This window comes from Pelodiscus sinensis, chromosome 3 (genome assembly GCF_049634645.1).
Source record: "Pelodiscus sinensis isolate JC-2024 chromosome 3, ASM4963464v1, whole genome shotgun sequence".
NCBI lineage: Eukaryota > Metazoa > Chordata > Testudines > Trionychidae > Pelodiscus > Pelodiscus sinensis.
Window position 1 is genome coordinate 142,459,097 of NC_134713.1, and position 25,848 is coordinate 142,484,944.

The following is a 25,848-nucleotide window of genomic DNA, read 5'->3' on the forward strand; positions in this document are numbered from 1 at the left end:
GTATGTTCTACAGATATAGTCCTTGTTCTACGTCCTATAGATATAGTTCTTGTTCTATGGTGTCAGCAGAAATCTATAGTATATCAGGACACTTAGATCACTGTTTTTTAGAATACTTATATGATCTGAAACATATAAAACTACTGATAAGGTCAGGCAGCATGCTCTAACCACTGAGCTAAAGTATAATATGCAACCTACAGTTCCTTCTGTTAAATAATGGAAGGCAACCGAACTCAGGGTCTCCCACATCCCAGGTGGGAGTTCTAACTGTGGATTAAAGGTAATTCTCACCCCCATACAGTCTCTTTCTAGCTCAGTGATCTTTCCACTGGGATACATAGTTAAATAGTTAATCGACTAGAAATAGCATGAGAATGGACATAAGGTCTCTCTCAGGCCAAAGTGTTGTTGTTTTATCTAGATAGGTCCTGGAATCAGTAATGTACTGTTTAGGCTGGAATTTTCAAAGAAGCTTAAAGAAATCAGGAGCCTAAATTAAGCTCTTAAGAGTCCCAACCTAAATTTAGTAGAAATACATTAAAAGGTGTATGTATTACAAGTAACTCTTAGTTCTAACATATAATCAGTATTTTGTGATGGAGTTAAGTTGTTTTGTTACCCAAATTTAATAAAGTATTTCATATTTCAAACAGAACATGAACTAGTAAATATGAACTAGTAAATTTCTCCATCCAGTTCCTTTATTTCTCCCTCAAAACCTAGGTATGATCCCTGCAGATCAGAGTTAAGAGACATGACAAGTGCAGAGAAGCTTGCATTGCTATTCATCCATTTATGTTCTATTAAAAAAAGGACTCCAGTCTCTGAGGTTTTCAGTTGGCTAACATTTCATTAGTAGTACATACATTTTTTAAATATTTTCTTTTTGCAATAGCACCTTTTAGAAAATATGATTTGAAATAAATATATTTAATTTTGTGCAAATATAATATATTCCCCTTATTAAATACATGTTCAGTGTACTAAATGTATGTCTAAGTGCCAATTTCTGTTTAGGAAACTTACTGTATATATTTTAACAGACTTACACCAAAGAATGGGCTGATATACTGAACCACAAAAGTATGCACATAGAAGATGCTGTCCAGGAGCTGATAACTATATTTGAGACAATTTATGAAATTAAAGATTCTAAGAAGAGTTTAAAAAAGTATTCATTGCCAGGTACTTCTCCTACGTGTATTTATGTTAAACAATTTCTACTGTATGTTTCTGAGAAAAGAGATGGTATGTGACAAAGTAGATTCTTCTTCGAGCAGTGTTCCGTAGGTGTTCCACTGTTGGTGTTGGGCTTGTCCCGGCGCTGCATATCGGGGATCTTTTCTAGCCACAGTCAGCCGGACCCCGCATGCGCGAAGTGCGGCTCGTGGCTTTTCGCTGGATCGCACGCACTCAAACGACGAAAAAAGCCACGAGCCACACTTCGTGCATGCACAGTCCAGTGGACTATGGCTGGAAAAGATCTCCAATCTGTGGCACCAGGACAAGCCCGATACCAACAGTGGAGCACCCACGGGACACACATCTTGAAGAACCATCGTTACTGCACAAGGTGAGTAACTTCCTCATTTCTTTCCAGAAAAAAAACGGTTGTTTTAGACCTCTGTCTTCAACCCCTTCTTCTGATGCATGGCTTCTCTTCTCATTATTCATTAATGCCTTTCAAATTCAGATGCAGCCAAACATTGTTGCTGGGACTCCAGGACTAAACCTCACCCTTCAGTTAAGAAGTCCTTTCAAAACTCCAGCAACCTATTACAGTGAAAGCTTTATATCTGGTGCTCATGGAGAATGGGGGTTGCTGGTCAATTGAACGGGCCGGATACTGAAGTTTATTGCTCTGCCCCCATGCCGAACCATGACAACCAATCCCCCACCTTCTTGGGAATGCCTATCTATTTAGGATTGTATTCAGAATATTTGTTCTGAAGACAAAGGATTAGGTATGAGGAATGAGGAAGCAGACCACTCCCCTCCAAAACACACATTCACTCACTGAGAGTATTTTCATTCTGCCCTCCTCCTAACTGGCTGGCAGATGAGCCAGCCAGCTGCCAGCAACTCTTAGGCAGATTCTGCTTCTGGCAGCTCGAGTCAGGCTGAGGGGGAAGGAGGCACTTGCTGATGACATCTGCAATGATTGGAGGCATCAAGCCATCCGGTTGGATACGTGGGAGTCCAGCACCAGTGCCTGAAGATGTGGGGGTATTGTGGCTGAAGGCAATGCTGGTTAACCAAGTTTTCCGGTTAACAAAGTGCCAGTTAATAAAGCTTCTTCTTTGATTACTGTCCCTATGAGTGGTGCATTGTAAGAGTATGTGGACCCTGGTGCCTCTAATCAGAGATTTTTGGTAGCAGTATCCATTGAGCCCACCCATGTGCTCTCCTTCCTTGTGAACTGCTTAGACTAGAGGCGATCTAGTACTTCACAGGCAGATGAAAACCCCTCGCTTCTTTTTCAGCCAACTTTGTGAGGTGAGCAGTTGTCTTTTCCTTATCTGTATCATTAGCATACTTTGTAGCTGTTTTTATTTATTTATTTGTTCTCCCTAATAGTGTTTCCTTTGCTTTTTACTCCCTTGGGATTTTAAAGAAAACCCCAAAACTTTGTTTTTTATTTTGTCTGGGGGCATCTCCTCCCCTCCCCATTTTTGCCCCCTCTGGTTTTTTCTTTTGAAAAGAAACAAAAAGAAGACGGGCAAAGATGACCTGCTTGCTTCTGCATTCCTCAGTGCTAGAGACTGATCTGCTGCTAACACTCCCCCCCAATTCCTGGGGTGGGGGCATTCTTAGCTCTACTAGCTCTGAGAGGTGCCTCTCCTGTAAGCAGTTTCTACAATAGCCAGACACTCTCACTGTGTGTGATGTCTGGGACAGCCTCACAGAAGTGCTTCAACTGCCACAGCTAATATTGCAGTCTCACAGGAACAAGGAGCTGAAATTTATAACTCCACTTTAGGGAGAAGGCACTTAAGTCTCCAGGGGACACCAGACAGACATGGTACCTTTACCTCCTCCAAATGATGACAATTATTCTGTGGTGCTTTCTACCCACCTCTCATCTCCTCACACATGATAATGGTCATTAATGCCACCTGGATATATAGACTCTGCAACTCGGGGCATGGCTCCTTGCTGACTCACATCAATAGAGACATCTGGCTCTGCATCTGTACAAGAGATCCTTTTGAACTGCGAGGCCATCTACTAGAAAAACATATTTACACAAATGGAACAGGTTCTCTAGATGGTGTGGTGATCAGCACATGATATCCACGTCAGCCCTCCTTCCCCATATCATTGTCTATCTTTTATTTATCAAAAACACAGGCATTGCCCTTAGCTCCTTAAAAATACATTTAGTTGCAATAACTGCATTTCATCCCCCTCTAGAAGATCACTCTGTCTTCACTCACCCCAACATCAAGTGCTCTAGGAAGAATATTAAAAATATTCTTTATGAAGAATATCCAACTTTGGCTTGGAGCCTCAACTTAGTATTAAGAGCACTAACAGGTAGACCATTTGAACCTTTAGCCACCTGTTCACTATTACACCTATCTATGAAGGTGGCCTTTCTTGTAGCAATTACTGCAGCAAGAAGGGTTGGTGAACTCAGAGCCACTGTGGCAAACCCCTCTATATGATCTTTCATAAGAACAAAGTAGCTCTCTGCCCACACGCCAAGTTTCTCCTGAAAGTACCCATCTCTTTCCATTGTAATGAGCCAATATACTTACCTGTCTTTTTCCCAAAACCTCACACGAGCAACAGAGAAACAGCTTTGCACACTCAGGACATCCCTGGGGCAATTGCTTTTTATTTAGAAAGAACTAGACCATTCCACAAATCCTCAAGACTGTCCCAACTACCAAAAGATCTCAAAGCACATCTACCTCTAAATAGAAACCATGTAAATGGATTTCTGAATGCATTCAACTCTTTTACTGCACCTTTAACGGGAGCCTCCATCAGTAGTATGGACCCAGTCCACGAGAGCAATGGCTGCCTCCACAGCCTACCTGAAGAATGTGTCTTTGTCTGACATCTGCAGAGCTGCAACCTGAGCCTCTGTGCGCTCACTATGCTCTACGCATTAGAGATTTACTCTTCCTCTGGCACACATGTTGGACACACCATAATCTCCATGGTGTAGACCGACAGAGCTGATCCCTGGCTCCTAACGCGCTGCCCCTTTGAGGTGCTAGAGCGGTTGCTCAAAGGGGCAGTACAGCATTATAGCCTGCGATTAACACATTTAAAAAATTAACACATTCATCCTTCCCTGCATTAATCGCAGGCATTAATGCACATCAATTGAAAGTCCTAATGATTTTATTAATATTATAGAAAAGTAAGGGTGTTTCTGGAACATTTACTGGAGACACAAAATTAACACTTTCAGGCCATCCTTAAAAGAGGGTCATTTAATAACCAGATTGGTGCTAGAGACAGCACTGTCTGTAGCTGTTACAGTGGCCTGCCTGCTCTTTATGACAGTGGTAGTGAGACTGGCTTCTTGACTGCATCTTTCTGGATTCCCCAAATTATTGCAGAAGACAAATGTTTTCATGGAGATCACAGATTCTTCTCCCTAGTCCTGGATTCCTGGACCACATTACACTCCATAGGAATCTACAGTGCAGGACAGAAAAGAAGATATATCTCTCAGTCATACAATATCAACCATCTCAGCACTGTTATGAGCCTTAGGGTAGGAGGACCAGGGCTCAAAAGGGGAATCAGTCTACATCCCAATCCACTACTTCTCAATCCACTTCTTCTAAGCACTTTCAGAGGGTGCTCAAGGGTCTGAACAATTATATCTTGCAGCATCAGCTGCCATCTACACACCTGTCATGCCTCTTCAGAAGTCACCTGGCCCTATTTCTTAGCAATTGTATTACCACTGACAGATGGGTCCAGGGGATTATTTTGAAAAGTTACACCATTCAATTCATGTCCCTTCCCCAGTACAACCCTCCTTCCCAACCCCCTTCAGGGACCCTTCTCATGAGAACCTACTTCATCTGGAAATATATAATTTGTTATTCCATTGAACCAGTCCTGGTGCCATTCGGGAGCAAGGAGGTTTACTCCTATTATTTCTTGATCGTCAAAAATGAAGGGAGGTTGAATTTGCATTCTAGCACTAAGGGCATTAAACACATATGGGAAGGCGCAGATGTTCAAGATGGTTATGCTAGCAGCCACTATTCCAGCTCTAAAAGATGAGATTTCCTATAGTTTACCTTTGGGCAAGACCATTGTCAGTATAGACTGCTCCACCCAGCTCATTCACCATGGCTCTCCTCATTGAACTGGAATACCAACCCCAGTACAGCAACTGAAGTTTCTCAGCACCACACTCAATGCAGTACACAGACTCACTACCTTGAGACAGTTGCCTTCCCAATAGACAGGGTGCTCACCTACACACCCACAAGTTTCAGGGCAAATAGTCTTCCACAGAAGTAACGCTTCATGTCACTCTTTTGGAGCTAAGTATTGGCAGGAATGCCTGTATGCGCTTTCCGCCTTTCATCAATAACACCCATATGAAGATCATTATGGACTTAATATGACATCTGTGTTTTACGTAAATAACCAGGAAAGTGTAAGATTTACCTCACTCTTCAAAAACCCTCAGTCTGTGGAAATGGTGCATCCCTCAGAACATACTCACCACAGCTATCTATCTACCCGGAATACAGAATGTGATAGCCAGCAGGTTCAGAATTTCTATCACAACCCCAAACAGGAACTGAACTCAGAGGTGCTTTGACATATATTCGCTCTCTGGGTAAGCCTAACTACAGATCTCTTCTCTACTTACTGGAACAAGAAATGTCCTTGTTACTGCCCCAGGCCTGGCCTGGGGAAATATTCAAAAGGAAGTGCCCTCATCCTCCCATGGCATGGGGACTTCTTGTATTCCTTTCCCCTCTTTTCTCTTTTACCCAAGGCCTGATTGAAAATTCAGCAAAACAAAGTGAGTGATTCTGATAGCATCTTTTGGCTAAGACAAGTCTGATACTTCTTTGACAAGTCCCTGTGGATGCTCCACTCTTGGTCTTTGTGCTGTCCTGGTGCCTGGATTGGAGATTTTGAAGCAGACCCTGCTGGGGCTGCACATTTGTTGTGCCAGTCAGCGCTCACCATATCAGTAACTACCACACACAGCCCTCCAGTTCCTTCTCAACCACCATTGGCCTGAGACAGAGCTCTGTAGTTCTCTGCTTTACTCAACATTTCTCTGTAGTTCTTAGTTATTAGCCAGTTACTGTTGCAGTCCTTAGTTCTTGAACCACCTACCCTTAGGCATCACAGCCCGCCTCATACCTTCCTCCCCACCACACCATTTGGCATTGGAAGAAGGTCAATTATCAGAACCTGATGATGAGCAGCCTGATACTTCCCCCATTGATCATTCTTTGTCCTCTCCAGATGAGGCTATCATCCAAGGAGATAGGTCACCTAGGGTACGTCTAAACTACATGCCTCCGTCGACGGAGGCATGTAGATTAGCCAGATCGGCAGAGGGAAATGAAGCCGCGATTAAAATAATCGCGGCTTCATTTAAATTTAAATGGCTGCCCCGCTCTGCCGATCAGCTGTTTGTCGGCAGATCGGGGCAGTCTGGATGCGACGCGCCGACAAAGAAGCCTTTCTTGATCGGCACAGGTAAACCTGGTTTCACGAGGCATACCTGTGCCGATCAAGAAAGGCTTCTTTGTCGGCGCGTCGCGTCCAGACTGCCCCGATCTGCCGACAAACAGCTGATCGGCAGATCGGGGCAGCCATTTAAATTTAAATGAAGCCGCGATTATTTTAATCGCGGCTTCATTTCCCTCTGCCGATCTGGCTAATCTACATGCCTCCGTCGACGGAGGCATGTAGTTTAGACACACCCCTACAGACGATCTTAAACTGTTCTAAGAACTATTCAAAAGGATAGCTGCTAGCCAGGAGGTCCAGTTAACTGATGTTCAGGAGAAGCAATATTGTCTCCTTAAAAACCTCCAACCCTCCCGGTGTGCAAAAATAGCGTTGCCAATAGATGAAGCTATTATGGAGTCTGTCAAAGAGTTCTGGCAGACCCCAGCCTCTGTTCTTCCTACCAATAAGAGGGCAGACAAAAAAGTATTTTGTCCTGATCAAGGGTATGAGGTTTTTATTCTCACACCTGCAACAGAACTCTCTGGTCGTGGATATAGCCCAACATAGGTCAAAGAATCCGAAGTATAAAAATGCTGCAGCAGAGAAAGCAAGCAAGCACCTGAACTTGTTTTGCAGGAAAATATATTCTTCCTCAATGCTTTTACTATATATTGCCAATGATGCCTCTCTATTGTTGAACCATGGCTTTGACAATTACACCAAACTGACTACTAATGGAGCATTTGCTGGATCCATCCTAAAGTTCATGGTCTTACAGGGATATGCGACTGCTAGAACTGGGCTTCAGATCGCACTAGATGTGGCAGACACAGCAGTGTAACCACCACAGTGATTGTCTTGAGGAGGTTCTCATGGCTACAAACTGCTGGCTACAACATTGGCTAGCATCGGTGTTATGTACTCACAAGATACCACATTCACAAGCAGGTCTCTCCAAAACCTGCCGTAATAACTTCCTTCAAGTGGTGGACCACGCCATACAACCTCCTTACTGGAGTCCCATTTCATCCATCTCAACCATCTGTTCATATCACTCTTGTTGGGTGGGGTGCCCATACAAATGGCCTATCCATTCAGGGCCGATGGACACTGTGGGAAGCAACTCTTCATATCAATGTCCTAGAGCTCAGGGCTGTCCTCAATACCTGCAAGCATTTCAAAATGCATATTTCCAGTGCCACAGTCAGAATCCTCACTGAGAACATTGCTACGATGTACTATATCAATCACCAAGGGAGAACCAGGGCCCGCTCCCTTTGTGTGGAGACGGTTCGCCTCTGGAACTGGAGCGCCCATAACAAGATTGCGCTCATAGCATCATCCTTACCAAGAATCAGCAGCACGGTGGTGGACGCTCTAAGCAGGAACTTTGCACCAGACCACAAATGGGAACTTCAACAGGATGTTCTCCTACATATCTTCCATCGCTGGGGCTTCCCCTGAATAGACCTCTTTGCTTCCTACAAAAACTCAAAATGCAGACAATATTGCTCCAAAGCCGGGAGTGGCAAGGGTTTGTTAGGCAACGCTTTCCTCCTCAGTTGGGCAGGTCCACTGTTCTATGCGTTCCCATCCACCATGCTCATCCCCATAGTCCTAGAGAAGATCAACAGGGACAGAGCCAAAATGATTCTCCTATCTCCGGCATGGGCTCACCAGCCATGGTTTCCCTTTCTTTATCGGATGTCTCTCCATCCACCTTATCTCCTCCCCAAACTTCCCAACCTATTGACCCAAAACCACTGGACCCTTCTTCACCAGCAGCCTCACATTCTTCAATTGACAGCATGGTTCCTCGTTAATTCTCGGACTCTGAGAAACTCTGCTCTTCACAAGTCAAACAGGTCCTGATACATAGCAGGAAGGACACAACGAGGGCAACCTACACTCATAAGTGGCATGGATTTGTCTCCTGGTGCACCAACAAACAGCTGGACCCACATGATGTGCCTCTGCAAGAAATCCTCAAATATATCCTATCTTGAAAGCACTCTGGGTTAGCTATCACATCACTGAAAGTACACCTAGTAGCTATCACTGCCTTCTTACAGTCTATAGAGAGCACATCCATATTTTCACACCCTACCACCAAGCGGTTTCTCAAGGGGTTAACCAATTTCAATCCATCCCACAGGGCCCCACCACCTCCATGAGACTTGGTTCTAGTCCTGGACACCCTCACCCAACCACCCTTTGAACCACTGGTGACAGTATCCTTCCCAATAGTCACAATGAATGTGGTTTTTCTACAGGCAATCGCCTCTGCCTTAGGGTCAGCGAGCTGGCGGCCTTAATGGCGGAACCTCCATATACTGTCTTTAACAAACATAGTGTTAAATTACATCCTCACCCAGCCTTCATCCCTAAGGTGTGCTCCAAGTTTTCATATTAACAAACCCATTATTCTTCTGGAGTTTTTTCCCAAATCTCACACCTCCATTCGGGAACCCTTAATGTTTTGAAGGTCTGGTTGAGGGTCAGACAGGACCAAGATTTTCAAGGAAGCAATCCAAACCCATACAACATTTGGCAGCAGACTGACTGTATTCTATCCAGCATGGCGGACCACTGACAAGTGGGTTTCGGAAATAATCAAAATGGGTTACTGCATCCTATTCCTTACCATCCCCGCTCCCAACTCCCCTCCCCGTCCCTCTTCAGGGACCCCTCTCATGAGCATGTGTTTGTACAAGAGACACAACACCTCTTTTAATTAGGGGTCATAGAAGAGGGTCTACCAGAACACAGGGGGAAGGGATTCTATTTCCATTACTTCCTTACCACCAAGAAGATAGGGGGTTGGAGACTGATTTTAGATCTTCGAAAGCTCAGTCGTTTTCTCTGAAATTACCGGGTCGTATTCACCGAAGCACCCACCACTGAGCACAACCACTACTTCGTAATCACTTCAAGGTGGAGCACCCATGGAGACAATCCTTGAAGAAGAAAGGAAGGTTACTCACCTGGTACAGTAACTAGAGTTCTTCGAGATGGTTGTCCCCATGGGTGCTCCACCACTCTCCCTCCTCCCCTCTGCTTTGGATCCAACTACATCCAGGTCAGAGAACAAACTGAGGGGGCAATTGGCTACATGCATGGGATAACCGTTTGAAATGTTGTATGCCAGCATTCTTCGTGAATGGCCGACTAGGGCACTGCTGTCAAAAGTTTCCATCTAGAGGCACAGCGGCGCTAGTGCTCCTAAAGTTGAAGCAACCACAGGCTTGCTGCACAGCGAAAGTTGAGAAGGCGCTCTGTCTGTGAGGAGATGAACTCAGGAGCTCCAGTAGAGGAATTCTTTCACAATTGTTCTCAGCCTATGAACCATTGCTTAGCCTGGAGGGGGCTCCGAATTAGAAGTTTTATGGATGTCTTTCTGTCTTCCAACCAAGCTGATAATCTTCCTCCTTTGATACTGCCACAAGGACATAACTGTTCTCCTCAAGTTGTGGAGGAGTTCCAAGATCATCACCAATGAGAAATCACTGTGGACCCAATTTCTTGAAACCTCTTTCCTGCTCCAAGTTCCATAGCTCATTTTCAGATTGTTAAATGGTCATTAAGAATCACATGATGAGGAGCCTGATCTTCCCCTGTTTCTACAGGAGGATTTGGCTAGGGAAGCTTAGAGGCTGCTTTGTTGATGGGCAAGTAGAAGTGCAGTTCGGTGTGAAGTTTATGTTTTCTGTAGTTGACTATATTTGCATGCATTGCAAAAATAAAAGGTGTCCTTTAGTCTTTGTTATGTAGGAGATCAGAATAGATGATCGTAGTGATCTCTTCTTCCATGAAAATCTATGTCCTTCTCTATTTCATTTCAAAATTATATATTGAGCAACAAGGAGAAGGAACTATTTTAGTGGTTGATTGATCTTTAAAAAATGGTAACTATTTGAAGGGATTTGGAATGTTAGCATAAGCCCTAAGGAAGAAGTTTAGAAAGCCAAGGGCAGTGGAGTAATAAAAAATTCACCATAAATTTGCCAAATTGCTCTGTAATTTAGAAAATGGATATTACCTCATTTTCATGTGTGTATGTGTGTAGGATAACAAAGAACTGTGGATCATAGGTGTGAAGAGCAAATTAAACACCTCGTCCAACTCCCATTAAAATTAATGGAATGATTTCTATTGACTCCAGCATGCTCTAAAGCAGAATACAATTTTCTAGTTACAAGAAATATGGTTATATAATTTAATATTTGTTATACCTCGATAGTGTATTTTAATTCTTCTAATTTCTTTTTATTTACAGTAGAAGGGAAACATGTGGCATTTGGGGCTGATGGAGAGGAGGTAGATAATGCTTCTTCAAGTATTCTTAGTGAGGATGCTGAAGACAATGAGAAAGAAGATGAGTTTAGAAAGGTATTTCATTATAGAAAGAAAAATTATGAAGTTCATAACAAATGTTTTAGAACTGAACAGAAAATACCTGATTTTTCATGAACAAATAACTGACATCACCACACAACATTTGAGTGTAGTTCATAAGGCTAAAAATGTCTTATCTAAGAATGTATTTTGTGCTGCAGCACGGCTTTCATTAACCAAATTTTCAGTAGGCCAGAGTTGAAGTGGATGGGTAGTAGAAGGTGTATTGCTATAATAAGAGACCGTAATACACAGAGTTATTCTGAGCAAGCAAGCAAATTTTCTCCTCTTTCCCATGGTACAACCAGTTACCCAACCTGCTCTTCATTTCCCCACTGTCCCCTTCATTTCAGAAAGTCCACCCCTATGTTTTTTTCTGGCAGCCAGTGAAGGAAGGCATCCACTTTCTTTTTCATCTCCCCCTCTCATAAGATTTGAATCTTAAGGGCATTAATGATGCAAGGATGACAGCTGGTGGGTGCAGGTGAGTGGTAATGTATTGTGCTGAATGGCAAACGGGTTGTGCATAGGTAAGAGGCACTCATGGATCCTGTGGATTGAATTATATTTTCCTATGAACACTTTGGTCTGGTACTGTTAGACTTTTCTGCCTTTATTTCTTTTTTCGGAGATTGACACAAGATTCTTGTGGTTTTTACCCCAAAATTGAATGCTGGTTCCTCTTGCTGGCTACACTGTATGTTAAGTCCAGGTATTTGGGACATAGATTTGGTATTTCCAAGCTCACATATAAACATCCATGCTGCTATGTAATCTGCTTACAGTTTCTGGATATGAATCTAACAGCTGTGCTAGTGTGTCAATACTGTGCCATGAGGACCATCTGACTCAGGTCTGCTGCTTGACTTATGTCCAGACTGCAAAGTCACTGCTTGGACTTGAGTCACTGGCCTCTCTCCCTACCACCTAGCAGAGTCCTAGTACCTGAATTGTGAGTGCTTGCTGATCAGAGTCATACTGATTTGAGTGTGAATGGTAGGGGGTCTTTGGTAAAAAACTGAGTCAGAACCTGAGCTTAGTGTGCTAAGTAGACATACCTATTTATAGACCGCTCTTCAAGACAAATAATTTTTCTCAATAGTGATAGAAATGTAGCTGTGTTAGTCTAGTGTAGCTGAAACAAAATACAGGACTATGTAGCACTTTAAAGACTAACAAGATGGTTTATTAGATGATGAGCTTTCGTGGGCCAGACCCACTTCCTCAGATCAAATAGTCACTGTTTGATCTGAGGAAGTGGGTCTGGCCCTCGAAAGCTCATCATCTAATAAACCATCTTGTTAGTCTTTAAAGTGCTACATAGTCCTGTATTTTGTTTCAATTTTTCTCAAAGTATTCATCTGTGTGCCCTGTTTGAAGAATGGGAGGGTTTTTTTGGGTAGATGAGGGTGGGATATTTTTCTCCTTGCTCTGGCATAGCAGCAGATCTGGAAGGTAGAGGATATTTTAGAAGGATTTCAGGAGACCAAGGGAATTCCTAATATTAATGCTTTCCATAGCCCAGCTTTTCCCCCTCTTGTGAGACAAATGGGCTATTTTTGTTTCACTGGTTCACATATGTATTCCACTCAGATAAGTGCAACCCTAGAGCTGGAGAGGTTTCTGTAGTAATATGAATTGGTGTGGTGAACAAACTGTGCACTTCCTGGTGGTCCTTTCCTCAGCTATTTAAGGGCAGCACTTGTCTGATTTCTCTTGGTTCTTTTTCTTTTCAAGTGGCATGAGTCAGAACTCCCCATGTGATTTACCTCATGATTACTACATTACTATACATTCTCTTTCTAAATCTGCTAATATTTTTCTAGTTTAGTAGTAGTTTGTAGTAGTACTTGTAGTTCTTCTTTGAGAGATGTCCCTATAGTTGTTCCACATTTGGTCTTGGTGTCATCCCAGTGCCTGGATCAGAGTTTTTGAAGCAATCCCTGTGGAGGTTGCACATGTGCAGCACCAACTGTGCATGCTATGCTGGTCGGAATGGTGCATGCACGGCCCAAATCCTCCAGTTCCTTCTCAACCATCCCTGGCCTGAGACAGAGCTCTGCAATTCTCTTCATTTTTTGAAGCTTTTTCTACATTAAGATAGTTTATTGCCCATTTACTGTTGTTAGTTGTTGCTCTTCACAGTGTTAGTTGGTCAGTTAATTTAAAAAATGCTCAGTTCCCTGGGCTTCAAGCACTGCATTTTCTGCAGGGACATGATGCTTGTTTTTGATGGGCATTCACAGTGCATCAGATGGCTCGACAAAGATTACTCACCTCAGGACTGCCCTTATTGTGCCAAGCTTAAGGCCAGGGTTTGCAGGGATAGAGATCTCAACCTTAAAATGATCCTTCACCTTGTGTTAGTCCCAGGAGCACAACGTTGGGCAGTACAATCACTTCCAGGTTCTCTTCATGGCAAAATGGTGCCTCAGGGAGACCTTTCTGGAAAGTCTCCCACGAAACTGTCTATAGCACCAAGACCTTTGTGTGTCAGTACACATGATGCCCCTGGTACCGCAGGAACCTGGTAATCCATGGCACTGTCTGCATTGAATCCAGGTACCGATTCCAAAGGTTCCAGGCCACATGTCTACACTGTAAAAAACCCTGGTTTTAAATGTGTGAATGAAAGTTGTCAAGGGAGGTCTCAGTGTCTGGGCAATAATATGCAAATAGCCTTTTGTCCTTAAGGCTTAGCAGTGGTTGGTAGGGAGTGATCGGGTGACTCCCCATACAAAAGAGAATTCTTTAAAAAGAATAGAAAAGGAGGAATCTAGGTCTTTGGGCTAGCTGGACACACCCGAGGAGGGAGAACCAGAGACTTCAGGGAAAGTGGGATTTCCCTGGTTTGTGTTACCCCAAAAATTCCCACTGGAGACCACCCAGGGTTACACTAGTATGGATTTATTGATTGAGGAATTAACACTCCATTATATGCACTACATGGTTAAACTAAAGAGGATAGAGCTGCCGCTAAAGGTTTAAACTAACAGGGAACCAGCTCTCTCTCACACACGCAAACAAACACACACACCCCTTCATTCATTCACTCAGGGTATATCTACACTACAAAGTTAGTTAGAACTAACGGATGTTAGTTCGAACTAACTTTCATAGGCGCTACACTAGCACTCCGTTAGTTCGAACTTAATTCGAACTAACAGAGCGCCTAGTTCGAACTAGGTAATCCTCATTCCACGAGGATTAAGCCTAGTTCGAACTTACTAGTTCGAATTAAGGGCTGTGTAGACCCTTAATTCGAACTAGTGGGAGGCTAGCCCTCCCCAGGTTTCCCTGGTGGCCACTCTGGCCAACACCAGGGAAACTCGTCTGCCCCCTCCCAGCCCCGGACCCCTTAAAGGGGCACGGGCTGGCTACGGTGCCCGTGCCAGGTGCAAGCCTGCCAGCACCCAGCCAGCAGACCCTGCACCTGGCACGGATCGAGCCACCCACCCAATGCCCCCCAACCCTCCCTCTCTTCCCGGGACCAGGCTGGCGGCTCCCGGGAGCTTGCCCGGGACAGCAAGGCGCGGGCACCCACCTGGGCTAGTGCGGACATCGTGGACCTCATCCACGACCTCCGCACTAGGCACAGGAAAGTGGCCGGCTAGGTCAGGAGAGCTGCCAACCTGGCCACCCAGGAGCAGGTGCATGAAAATCAAGGTGGTCCACTGAGACCCCCGACCCTGAGCCCTGAGCTTACAATGGCCATACTGGGTCAGACCAAAGGTCCATCTAGCCCAGTAGCCTGTCTGCCGACAGCGGCCAACCCTAGGGACCCTGGAGGGGATGGACCGAAGACAGTGACCAAGCCATTTGTCTCATGCCATCCCTCTCCAGCCTTCCACAAACCTTGGGCAGGGACACCACTCCTACCCCCTGGCTAATAGCACTCCATGGACCCAACCTCCATGACTTGATCTCACGTCCCTTTAAACTCTGTTCTAGTTCTAGCCTTCACAGCCTCCTGCAGCAAGGAGTTCCACAGGTTGACTCTTTGCTTTGTGAAGAACAACTTTCTGTTACTAGTTTGAAGCCTGCTACCCATTCCTTTCCTTTGGTGTCCTCTAGTCCTTCTTTATGGGAACTAATGAAGAACTTTTCTTGATGCACCCTCTCCACCCAACTCCTGCTTTTAGAGACCTCTATCCTGTCCCCCCTCCGTCTCCTCTTTTCTAAGCTGAAAAGACCCAGTCTCTTTAGCCTCTCTTCATAGGGGACCTGTTCCCAACCCCTGATCATTTTAGTTGCCCTCCCCTCTCCCACCTCCTTTTCCCAGTCTCCTCCAGTTTTGTTCAATAAAGACAGATTCCATTTTTGAACACAATTGTCCTTTATTTTGTACATGAGGAAGGGGGGCTAGGGAAGGGTAAGTGGAAGGAGGTGAGGGAGGAATGGGGTACGAGCCCCCGATGGGGAGGACTGGGCTGGCTCTGCGGGCTTCTGGGGGTGGAAGCTCTCCTGCAGCCCCCCAATTGCCCCCTCTCCCCAGATGGCAGCCTGCGGCAAGTGCAGCTGGTCTGATGGCCGAGTGCTGTGATGTGTCCAGTGTGGGTACTCCAGGCAATCCAAGCCAGGACTGCTTTGCAAGCGGGGCACCCTGAGAACTGTCTGTCCGGGGTGGGGGTCGGGACCCTTTAAGTACAGCCCTCGGCTAGCCTGAGACAGCATCTCCACGCTCTAAGTCCTCCTCTGATGCTCTGCCGGCACTGCTTCCGGCCTTCCTTAAGCCCTGTTCAGGGTCCACTTAATGTGGACGTGCTAGTTCGAATTAGCAAAACGCTAATTTGAACTAGTTTTTAGTTCTAGATGCGTTAGTTCAAATTAGCTTAGTTCGAATTGACTAATTCGAACTAAGTTAGTTCGAATTAACGTTGTAGTGTAGACGTACCCTCAGTCACACACATTCATTCCTGCCCTTTGGCACTCACTCACTTACACAGGCATATGGGTTGCAGAAGGAATCAAGGCATGTTGATTCTGGAGTGTCTTTCTGCTGATCATGACTGGGGAACTGGTCAGAAAAGAAAGAGAGCTTCTGGCTGCAGAAATAGAAGCTTCTGCCATGTGCACTCTCCTTTTATTGCCTCTGTACAACTCCTGTGGCTCATCCAGATTCAGCACCAGACAGAGCAGCAGTGTCTCCTTGATTGGTCTGATGACTCATCACCTGGCTCCACCTGCTCAGTTTTATAGTTTCTAATCCCAAACACACAATAGTTTCCAGTCTCACACACACATTCATATCTCAGGGGAGAATGCAGTTTAGAGCAAGTTACAAGCAGAGTGGATGAAAGTTACAAAGTTGCAAGATTTAACAAAGATTACGAGTTGCAGTGTTTAAAAGGCAATGTATCTGAAACAATTACAAAGCTTCAGAGAATAATTTACAAATCATCAGTAATGAAGTGATTTAGAAGACAACTCTCCCCCCGCCCCAGTTTAGCGTATTTCCAGAAAATCCATGTGTAAAATCAATTAATTGCTTTGGCTGAGGCTTTATACAACAGTTTAAAGGTGCAGCTGAAACAGAAACAGTTTTAGGGTGAACTTATAAGAAGTTTGTGCTGAGGATTTTAGTGTTAGATTTATCTAAGCATTTTCTGTTATTTTTGAGTTGGTAATCTACTTTACTCTGCCTTTCTCACTTATTATCACTTAAATCCTACTGCTTGTACTTAATAAAATCATTTTTCTTTTCTATCAAACTCAGTGTAAATACCTGGAGGGGCAACCAGTGTGTTCATTCATTCTATTTTTCATTGTTAAAGGGAGCTTATCCAGGTAATTCACTGGGGGGTTCTGATCCCATTTGGGGAGTGGTATTCCAGGAAGCTGGTCCCGAAGCAGCATTTTCCTTAGACTTAAAGAGGTTCAGTGTCTCTACTGCTCCTCGGGAGGGGATGGCAGGGATCTCAGCTCGGGGCCTTGGCTGGGGGAGACCAGCAGAGCTGGCCCTTTGGGAAGTCCCAGAGAGCAGTAAGGTGAGTGGAGGTGTCCGTGTCAGCATCCCGGAAAGCACTCCCAAATGGTCTTCTGTGACCTCACCCCCGTCACATCTGTATTCTAATATCTCTGTTGTAGAGAAGAAGGAAAAGGTTAGCCACCACAGAAGAATAGAATTCTAGGAAGGAAGCAGCATAATAATTGTTTTCTTGGGTTGTGGTTTAGACATTAAATGATATGTACTCAGTATTAAACTCTTGACATGCTTTTAACACACTTTAAACCAAAGATCTGATCTGCTTATGTAAAAATCTTTAGTTGGGATTTGTAACCCAAGTTCACTGAATGTTTTTTAGAATCCTCTTTAGAATTTATAAGCATTGATTTTTCGTATTAATTTCATATAATTAATTTGATGACTAAATTCCAATCCAATGTTGAATCTAATTTGTTGATTTAATTTTGATTTGATTGTTGTAATGTTCTGTTTTTAGTTTAATGTTATTTTAATGGTTTTACTTTGATAGTTTTCTTGATTTTAATTTTGTTTACATTTTTAAATACGATGATATTGAACCACGTTTCTTTCAATAAGTACTGTTGGTCCAGAACCTTTGAGGATCTTGTTAGACATTGGCTAGTCAATCTAAAAACCTGACCAGCCCCCATTATTAGTTGTTGGTTCTCTGAAGGTGTAGGGGTGTGTGTGTGTGAATGACCCATGTCTGGCTGAGATAGCATTTTCTGTGGTGTAGGCATTGCGGGGAAAATTAAAAATAAATGTACAATTATTTCAGGCCATTAAAATGACAAATTATGTTTTAAAAATATGTGACTTCATTGAGTAAGTCAGAATAGTTTTCTCTCCTTTATTATACCTTCTCTAATTTACTTTTTTCACATTTCTTTTTTACTGTTTGATTATTTGCCTACAGGAACTAAATATTTTGTATTTGTTGCAGGAATGTAAAGAGGTAATTGCATATTTCAGTCATCAATTACTAGACAGTCTGTTGAAAGCCACCCGGCTATCTTTGGATACTCTTAAAAAAAGAATGTTTGTTTCAAAGTAAGTTGCAGGTGAAGTAGTACTTCATTAAAACAACTTAGAGAGTAATACTGAAGTAGTTTTATAAGAATCCATTCAGTTTCTTTATCTTTGTTACGAAAGACTAAGGGAAAATGCAGTTATATTCATTGATTGTAATTCCTTTCTTTTAGTACCAACAGATGCTACACATCCTTTCTTCATGAACCTAAGCCTTCTATTTTTAATATACAATCCTGTTTTCAATAGACAAAATAAAGGGTTTGGCAGTGTAATATTTCAAATGTATTATTTTAATTTGTTTTTTTCCTGTGGCAATCACAATATACTAGGTAATTTTTGGTAATTGTAGAAAGAATAATCCTTGCTTTACATAGTTCACATTCTAATAGTGGTCAGAGAGATTAATAAAAACAAGAGGCAGGGAAATAACAAATGGAAATTGTTATAAATTAAATTTACTCTAGGCAACCTGGCAGAGGGGAAGGACCTGTGCAATGAGAATCACTGGGATTTTCCTTCAGTTCTAAGGAAGGTTATTCTTGTGACAATCTTCGTAGTAATGTATCTGTTAATACTATATGCTTGGACTTTAAAACCATGATCTCAAACGCTGAAGCCACATGTCAGATCTGACTTCATTCATAGGTAGCAAACCAACACTGGAGTAAATATTTTGTGCTTTCATGTTCAAAGTATCCCTACTTTTCTGAGATCAGATGGTGTAAGAAATTGTGTTTACACTGCCCCAAACCAAACTGCTGCTTCCTCCTCAGCCAACAAACTAAAAAGATAATACAAGTTTTCCTATAGGCAAAGTCACTCCTTATGTTCATTCTCTGGGCCAAGATAACAGAGAAAAGAGAATACTTGTAGCATTTTTTTGGATTGCAGATGCAATCCTTGAAGCAGAGCGTAGGATTCCATGACTATTTCAGATTCTCCGTAGACATGACATCAATATTCCACAGATATTTGGGCCAATTCTGTAACCCCAACTGTCCTGGCATAAGAACTTGGTTCTTCTTCATTTCATGCAAAAAATATGGGTGATATCCTTTTGGGAAGGATTAGAGTTGTTCAGTCTAGAACACTTAACACTCTAGAAACTAGAGGACTCCTTAACAATCCTGGTCTGTATACTAATCTTCCTCTGGAAGACATTTTTCCATTTTCAAAATAAAGGCCAACACGAGGCATACCGGAGCGGTCAACAAAGGCTTCCCTTGTCGACCGCGCTGCGTCTAGACTGCTGCACTGTGCCGGATCAGCTGATCGTCGGCACAGCGTGGAGGACATTTTTATTTTAATGAAGCGGGGATTATTTAAATCCTTGCTTCTTTGACTATGCCGAATAAACTATTTTACATGGCTCCATTGACGGAGCCATGTAGTCTAGACATAGCCTAATAGTAGACTGTGGCTTGGTCCACAGATACCTCAACGAGATAGTAATTTACTAGAAGATAGAGGTCTAGACATCATCTTGTTAATTTTCTGAATCTTCCTGCAAGAAGCAAATCTAAGGCCTCACTTGAATTCTCTAAATTTACAGATTTTAATTTCCCTTCTGTTTCTTCTTGAATAATCACTGTTTTGTTAATGGCATGGAGTTGGACCTCAGAAAAAAGGACTGTGGAAATCATTTGATAAGGTTGTGTAATCCAATTCCTACTTATAATATTGGGCCATTGCCTGCCTTCCAAGATTTTCCTATTGCAGACATATATAAAGCAGTTATATGCTCACTTTACATTTTTACGAAGTATTATTGAATGAATTTGGTTTCAAATTTCAGGCTTCCCCTAACTCAATTTAGGGAAGGCCAAATTCTCACTGTAGCCCTACCATCAAAACAAAAATTATTAGGAAAACAAAAGAAGAAAACAAAAATTGTTAGGATATACTTTCTTTTTATTTGGCCAATTTTATTTCAATAATTTTTCTTTCTTTCTAATTACTATCTCCTCCTACAGACTTCAGTGTATCTAGTGTCTTCTGTTGGATATTTAAGAGATGTCATGTCACAGTGCTTATTGCAGTGTTATATATTTTTTTCTTCAGAGACATGACTTGAGCTTTTGGCTATAAAGTAAAATCATGGCCCCATTGCAATAAATAGGAGTTTTTCAGCACAGGTATCCTGCACAGTTAGAATCTTGACAAAAGGAAATTACTTAGGGTACATCTACACTACAGAGTTTTATCAGAAAAATGGCTGTTTTTCCGACAAAACCTGAGATGTCCACACTACAGTTGCGTTCTTTTGAAAGTAAATTGAAAGAACAGAGGGGTTTTTCCAGTGTTGGTAATCCTATTTCTACAAGAAAGAAGCCTTTTTCCAAAAGAATTCTTTCGGAAAAAGGTGTGTGTGGATGGGGAGGAGGGTTTTTTCCTAAAGAAGAGGCATCCAGGAAATAACACCGGTGCCCTGGTGGACACTTCATCCAAATTAATCAGGACTCTATAGTTCCTGTCTCCTGTCTCCTCTTGAAGCTGCAGGCACACTAGACAAGCCTTGTTGCAGGAAGCCAGCCTGAGAGCAGCACCTCACCGTGCGGTTCTCCCTGCCACAGGACTTGCCACCCATGGCCCAACCTCAAGCCCCCCATGATGCCCCTGACCCTCGCATGGAGCAGTTCCAGGGATCCCAGGACCCACCCAGGGGACCAAGAGGTAGGCAGCCTCTTGGTCTGGAGTGAAGATCCTGTTCCTCCTTAAGTTGTGGGGTGAGGAGTACACATTTCAGGATCTCTGCTCCAAGTGTCGCAAAGCAGACATCTATGAGTGCATGGCTGAGTCCCTGGCAGAGTGTGGACACCCACCCTGGGCCTTGGAACAGGTCTGGATTAAGGTTAAGGAGCTCTGCCAGAGATACGTGTGGGCCAGAGAGCGCAGCTCGCTCTCAGGGGCTGTACCCCACATCTACCCCTACTTTGATGATCTGCACCAGATCCTAGGGGGTGGGGAAAACAAACTTCAGACCCCCGTCGTCATCCAGCCAAAGGTCACAGTGGTGGAGGAGCAGGAGGACTAGGGCCAGCCGGAGAAGGAGGTGGAGATGGACACTGTCACCCTGTCCCTGCAGCCAGTGCCTGAGAGCCAGGATGTCTCCCAGGCCTCATCGGATGCTAGGGAGGGATCTTCCAGTGAGTGGTCTTAGTTTGTCACACACATGGGCGGGGGAGGCTGGCACACAGGGGGCGGGGTGTGAGTGTCGCTTGGGCTGCTTGGGATGGACATCATGCTGCGGTCTGCACATGTGGAAGCATGTGCAGTGTTAGTGTGTGGCACGCGGCTGGAGCAAGCAGTTCCAGAGCATGGGTGAGATACTGCTGTCAGGCTCAGGGGAATCCACACATGTCCTGCCACAGGAGATGGGGGGGGAGAGGGGAGGAGTCCTCCTAGCGCCTGCACCAGCTGGAAGCAGACTGGCCACAAGGGCACAGGCACGACCCCAGATACACCGAGGAGTGCTGCACACAGCACACAGGCATGCCTGCATGTGCGAGGCACCACCCACTCCCACGGGTGGTGCTGCGAGCTGCAGGTGTGTGTGCGCAGACATCAGGGAGGGTCAGGATACTCCCAGCTCCTTTGCCGCCCATGAAGGGATCCTACTGTGGCCAGACACTTCCCTTGCCTGCTTGTCCATGGGCTGGTGGTGGGTGGGTGGGAAGCGGGCAGCACAGTCCCCTGGGCACCTCAGGGTCCCTGTGAGGCAGGGTCTGCTGTGCAGGCCATACATGGCCTTGCTCCTGGGACATCCCCTTCCTCTGCCCCAAGGACTGTTGGTCGCTGCTCACAGTGGAGGGCATGGCCTCAGGGACACTGTCTGCATGAATGACTGACCACCTCTCCCTCTTTGTGTTCTCCATAGCCAGACCAGGTGGCATGGAGGGGTAAGCCACACCACCAGAGCCTGCTGCCAGAGCCCGGGGGACCCGAAAGCATGCCAGGTTCCAGGAAGACCTCATGCACCAGTATGTCAGTGTCCTGTCCGACATGCAGCAGACTCTGGCACAGAAGGTCCGTGAGGACTCAGAGTGGTGGAACCACACAATGGGACCAGCTCATGCAGCGGTGTGATAGCATATGTGCCATCATGTCGCATATGATGGTACACCTGCTTGTTGCCACTGCTCCTGGCTTCCACCCTCCTGCCCCTCCTTCTATGCACATTCCCCCTCCGCTTGCTCCCCATGCGATAACTCTGCTCCCTCCCCAGATGATACCCATGCCCTCTCTCCCTGTCCCTCTGCCATCCCTGACCCCGTTCCAGCACTCCTCCTGTCCACCCCACTGTGGTCCCATGATCCACCCAACTCCGACTAGGACCCCGCATGCAAGGTAGCACATCTAATCACTCCCTCCCCCCTCCAAGTTATGAGTCCCCCTTCCCCTCCCCACCTTTTGTTGAATGTAAGATAAATACAGACTTCGTTTTGTTCAAAACCAAACAGGTGTCTTTATTCTGAGGTCAGGAAAGGGGTGAAGGGAGGGGTTGTGGTGGGGAAGGGATAGGGCTGCAAGCCAGAGACCCCTAGTTGGAAGGCCCTGGGGAGAGTTACTGGGGTGCTTGAGAGAACCTCTCCCTCAGGGCCTCCTGGATGCGCACCCTGGCCAGATGGGCCTGTCGGATGGCATCTGTTCTTGGCTGCTGGAAGGCTCGCCCCTCGCAGCTGGCATCTGCCCCCCACCCTGGGAAGAAGGCCTCCCCCTTCCTCTCCACAATGTTGTGGAGGACACAACATGCTGTGACCACCTCTGGGATGTTGTGCTCCCCCCATGTCGAGGTGGGTCAGCAGACACCTGAACTGTACTTTGAGGCTGCCCAAGGCCCACTCCACCAGGATCTGAGCCTGGTTCAGGCAGGCATTAAATTGATCCCTGCTGGGATCCAGGTGTTTGGTATATGGCTTCATTAGCCACATCTTCAGGTAGTAGGCCGCATCCCCCATGATGCACAATGGCATCTGCACATCCCCATCTGCAAAGTCACGGCAGGGGAAGAATGTGCCCGCCTCCAACTTTCTGTATAGGCTAGAATTCCAAAACACGTGGGCATCGTGTGCCATGCCTGACCACCACAGGGTCTGCAGCCCAGAGTGCCTTACCTCCATGAGGTGTGCCCCGATGGTGGACTACCCCATGCCAAACTGGTTGCCCACCGACCAGCTGTCAGGGGTGGCAAGATTCCAGATGGCAATTGCAACCCGCTTCTCCAGGGGGATGGTGGGCTGCAGGTGGGTGTCGCATCTCCAGAGGACAGGAGTGAGCCAGGCACATAGCTCCAGAAAGGTGACCTTCCACATGTGTAAGTTTTGGAGCCCTGTCTGGTTGTCACACCTCTCCATGACCAGCTGGTCCCACCAGTACGAACCTCCAGAAATGCCTCGGTGTTCAGCCTCCAGAAACGCCTCTCCACAGTGGGTTGCTGTTGTCAGAGTTTAGCTCCCACACCCAGGGAAAGGGTCCCCAGAATGAGCTTGGGGTTGAGTTCAGTCGGGATCAGGAAGGCATTTGGCACAAAGTGCTGTAAAAACTGCAGCATGGCCGTGTAGGGCCATCATATGCCCAGGAGCAGCTCCGGCTCCATGGCACCAAGAGAAAAGCTGTGGCATCCAAAAAAGCAGGGCAACCACAGCAGGCACGGCGAGAGCTTTGCTGTCCCTCTAAGAGGTAGGCACACACGCAGCAGAAGCAAAGAAATGGTTGTCCTGATGGGTACCTTTAAGCTCGTATCTCTGCAAGTCACTAGCACCAGCACTTGGAAGTAACTGGTGACCTAAAGCCCTACTTAACATGGTTCCGGGTGGCCTTTTACGCGAGAGAGCATCCAAAAAGTGCATTGCTTTTTTGATGAGCTTTTGTGTATGGATGCTCTCTTTCGGAAGAAGTTTTTTCAAAAGATCTCTTCCAAAAAAAGCTTCTTGAGAAAGAAGCCTGCAGTCTAAACATAGCCTCAGTATTTTTTTCTGGTTCACTATCTGTATCATCTTTCAGAATTCTCACTCAACTGGCTTCTGCATTTTTTAATTTGAAAACTGTTTTACTGTGTCCTGACTTTTGCAACTTGTATTCATTTGTTTTGTCTTTAGGTTTTTAATTGTGTATCAATAATTTTGTATTGGTTTATCATCCTGGGAATTTCACTTTCTACCCTATGAAGGACCCGATTGAAATGCTTAGTGAGGAGCTTTCATTATTTTGTGGCACCTTCCATCCCACTTAAAAAAGTACTGACTAGAAGGCTCTAAGGGCAGTGGCTATGTTCATGGTGACATGACTATCTTTGGTGGCAATGGTGGTATTCACCGCTATCGCTACCCTTAACCATTGAAAAGTTTTAGACCTAGGGACATTTCATTTGTCATGTGTTAGGGGACTGAGATCCTGGGGTGAGAATACCCCAAAATGTCTTCAGAGATGCCAAATTTTAAGGGAAGTAATTTCATTTTATAATAATTCAGATGTCAGAAATATAATTTAATAGTTTTATGGTGAAGTATATATACAATAATGTATTTTAATTTTATTTTCAGCACTAGCACCTTTGGACGAACCAGTTTTTTTGCTCAAGCAAGCAAATCTGAAGAGGTTGCTTCTTTTCTAAAAGCTGAAGTGCATCTTGCTATTCCTAACGTGGTAAGCAATTTGTGATATTATTTTTAGCAAGGTAAGAAGAGATGTTGCATACCTTTGCTGAGCATGACACAATTTAACAGAATAGAATTAACCATTTAACTTGACTGCTGGAGCAAGGCAGATGTACATTGTTCCCTCTAATTTTTACATCCATGTGCAGAATGAATTTTGTTATTTGCAAAATATGTAGGTGATGTACAGTGGGGGTGGTCCCGAGGGGTTTGGCATAGTGGAGAGGGCTGGGGTGCTGGGGTGTGAAGACTCTAGCAAGGTTCTGGGGTGGGGTCAGGCATGATAGATATGGGGTGCAGGAGGGGCCTCACGACTGGGGCAGAGGGTTGGATCCAGGAGTGTGAGATCTCCAGTTTGGGGTGTGGGCTCTGGGTTGGGACCAGGGATGAGAGGTTTGAGATGCAGGCTGTCCCAGAGCTGCAGTGGGGTGAGAAGATTTCTCCCAGCTCTCTCTCATCCTAGCAGCTTGGGGCCATATACAGATGCCCCTCTCTTGACCCAGCCCCACCAGAGCTGCTACGCTGGGCTGGTGGACTGGCACTATCCCTAGCTGTAGCTGCTCTGGTGGAGCTGGGCTAGGAGAAAAGCACCTCTGCTTGGCTGTAGCAGCTCTGGCAGGACTGCATTGGACCAGGCCAGACCAGGGGTGCTGTGCACAGCCACGCAGCTTAGAGAGAACTTAGGTGTCCCCTTTGTAAAATGTATTCACAGCTTTGACCTCCTCAGTTCCTTCTTATAATGGCTAGCTACACACATCAAGAGCATTTATGTAGCGTGGTAGTATTTGTCACCAATTATACTTCCTGGATTTTCATTTCTCTTCCTGTTTGTTATATTTGGCTATTAAGTTCTTCTTTATTTTTGATGTTTGAAATGTCAGACTTTGTCTATGCTGACAGATGTAAAGCACTAGCAGTTACAGCACTGCTCACAGAGCACTACAAGAAACACTGTCAGCTGCCAGCGCAGTAGTGTGACCACACTTGTGGCACTCTGTAGCAGTGTACCCATACCGCCACAGCACCACCTGCCGTCAGTTCTGGGAATTAGGTCTGCCAGCAGGTGGCGGGATCCTTTTCAGGACACTGCCCTCCGGCAATGCCCACAACAGC

General features: G+C 45.0%; 1 protein-coding gene across 3 annotated transcripts in view; it reads left to right on the forward strand.

Moving 5' to 3' along the window:
- DNAH8 (dynein axonemal heavy chain 8) overlaps window positions 1–25,848 on the forward strand; it is a 615,913-nt gene that overhangs the window by 195,971 nt on the left and 394,094 nt on the right. For all 3 annotated transcript variants that reach the window (XM_075925079.1, XM_025186355.2, XM_025186358.2), the window contains 4 exons: window positions 1,047–1,188; window positions 10,961–11,073; window positions 17,991–18,097; window positions 24,622–24,724. In XM_075925079.1, coding sequence (XP_075781194.1) covers window positions 1,047–1,188; window positions 10,961–11,073; window positions 17,991–18,097; window positions 24,622–24,724 — 465 coding nt within the window. The remainder of the gene's footprint in view (window positions 1–1,046; window positions 1,189–10,960; window positions 11,074–17,990; window positions 18,098–24,621; window positions 24,725–25,848) is intronic.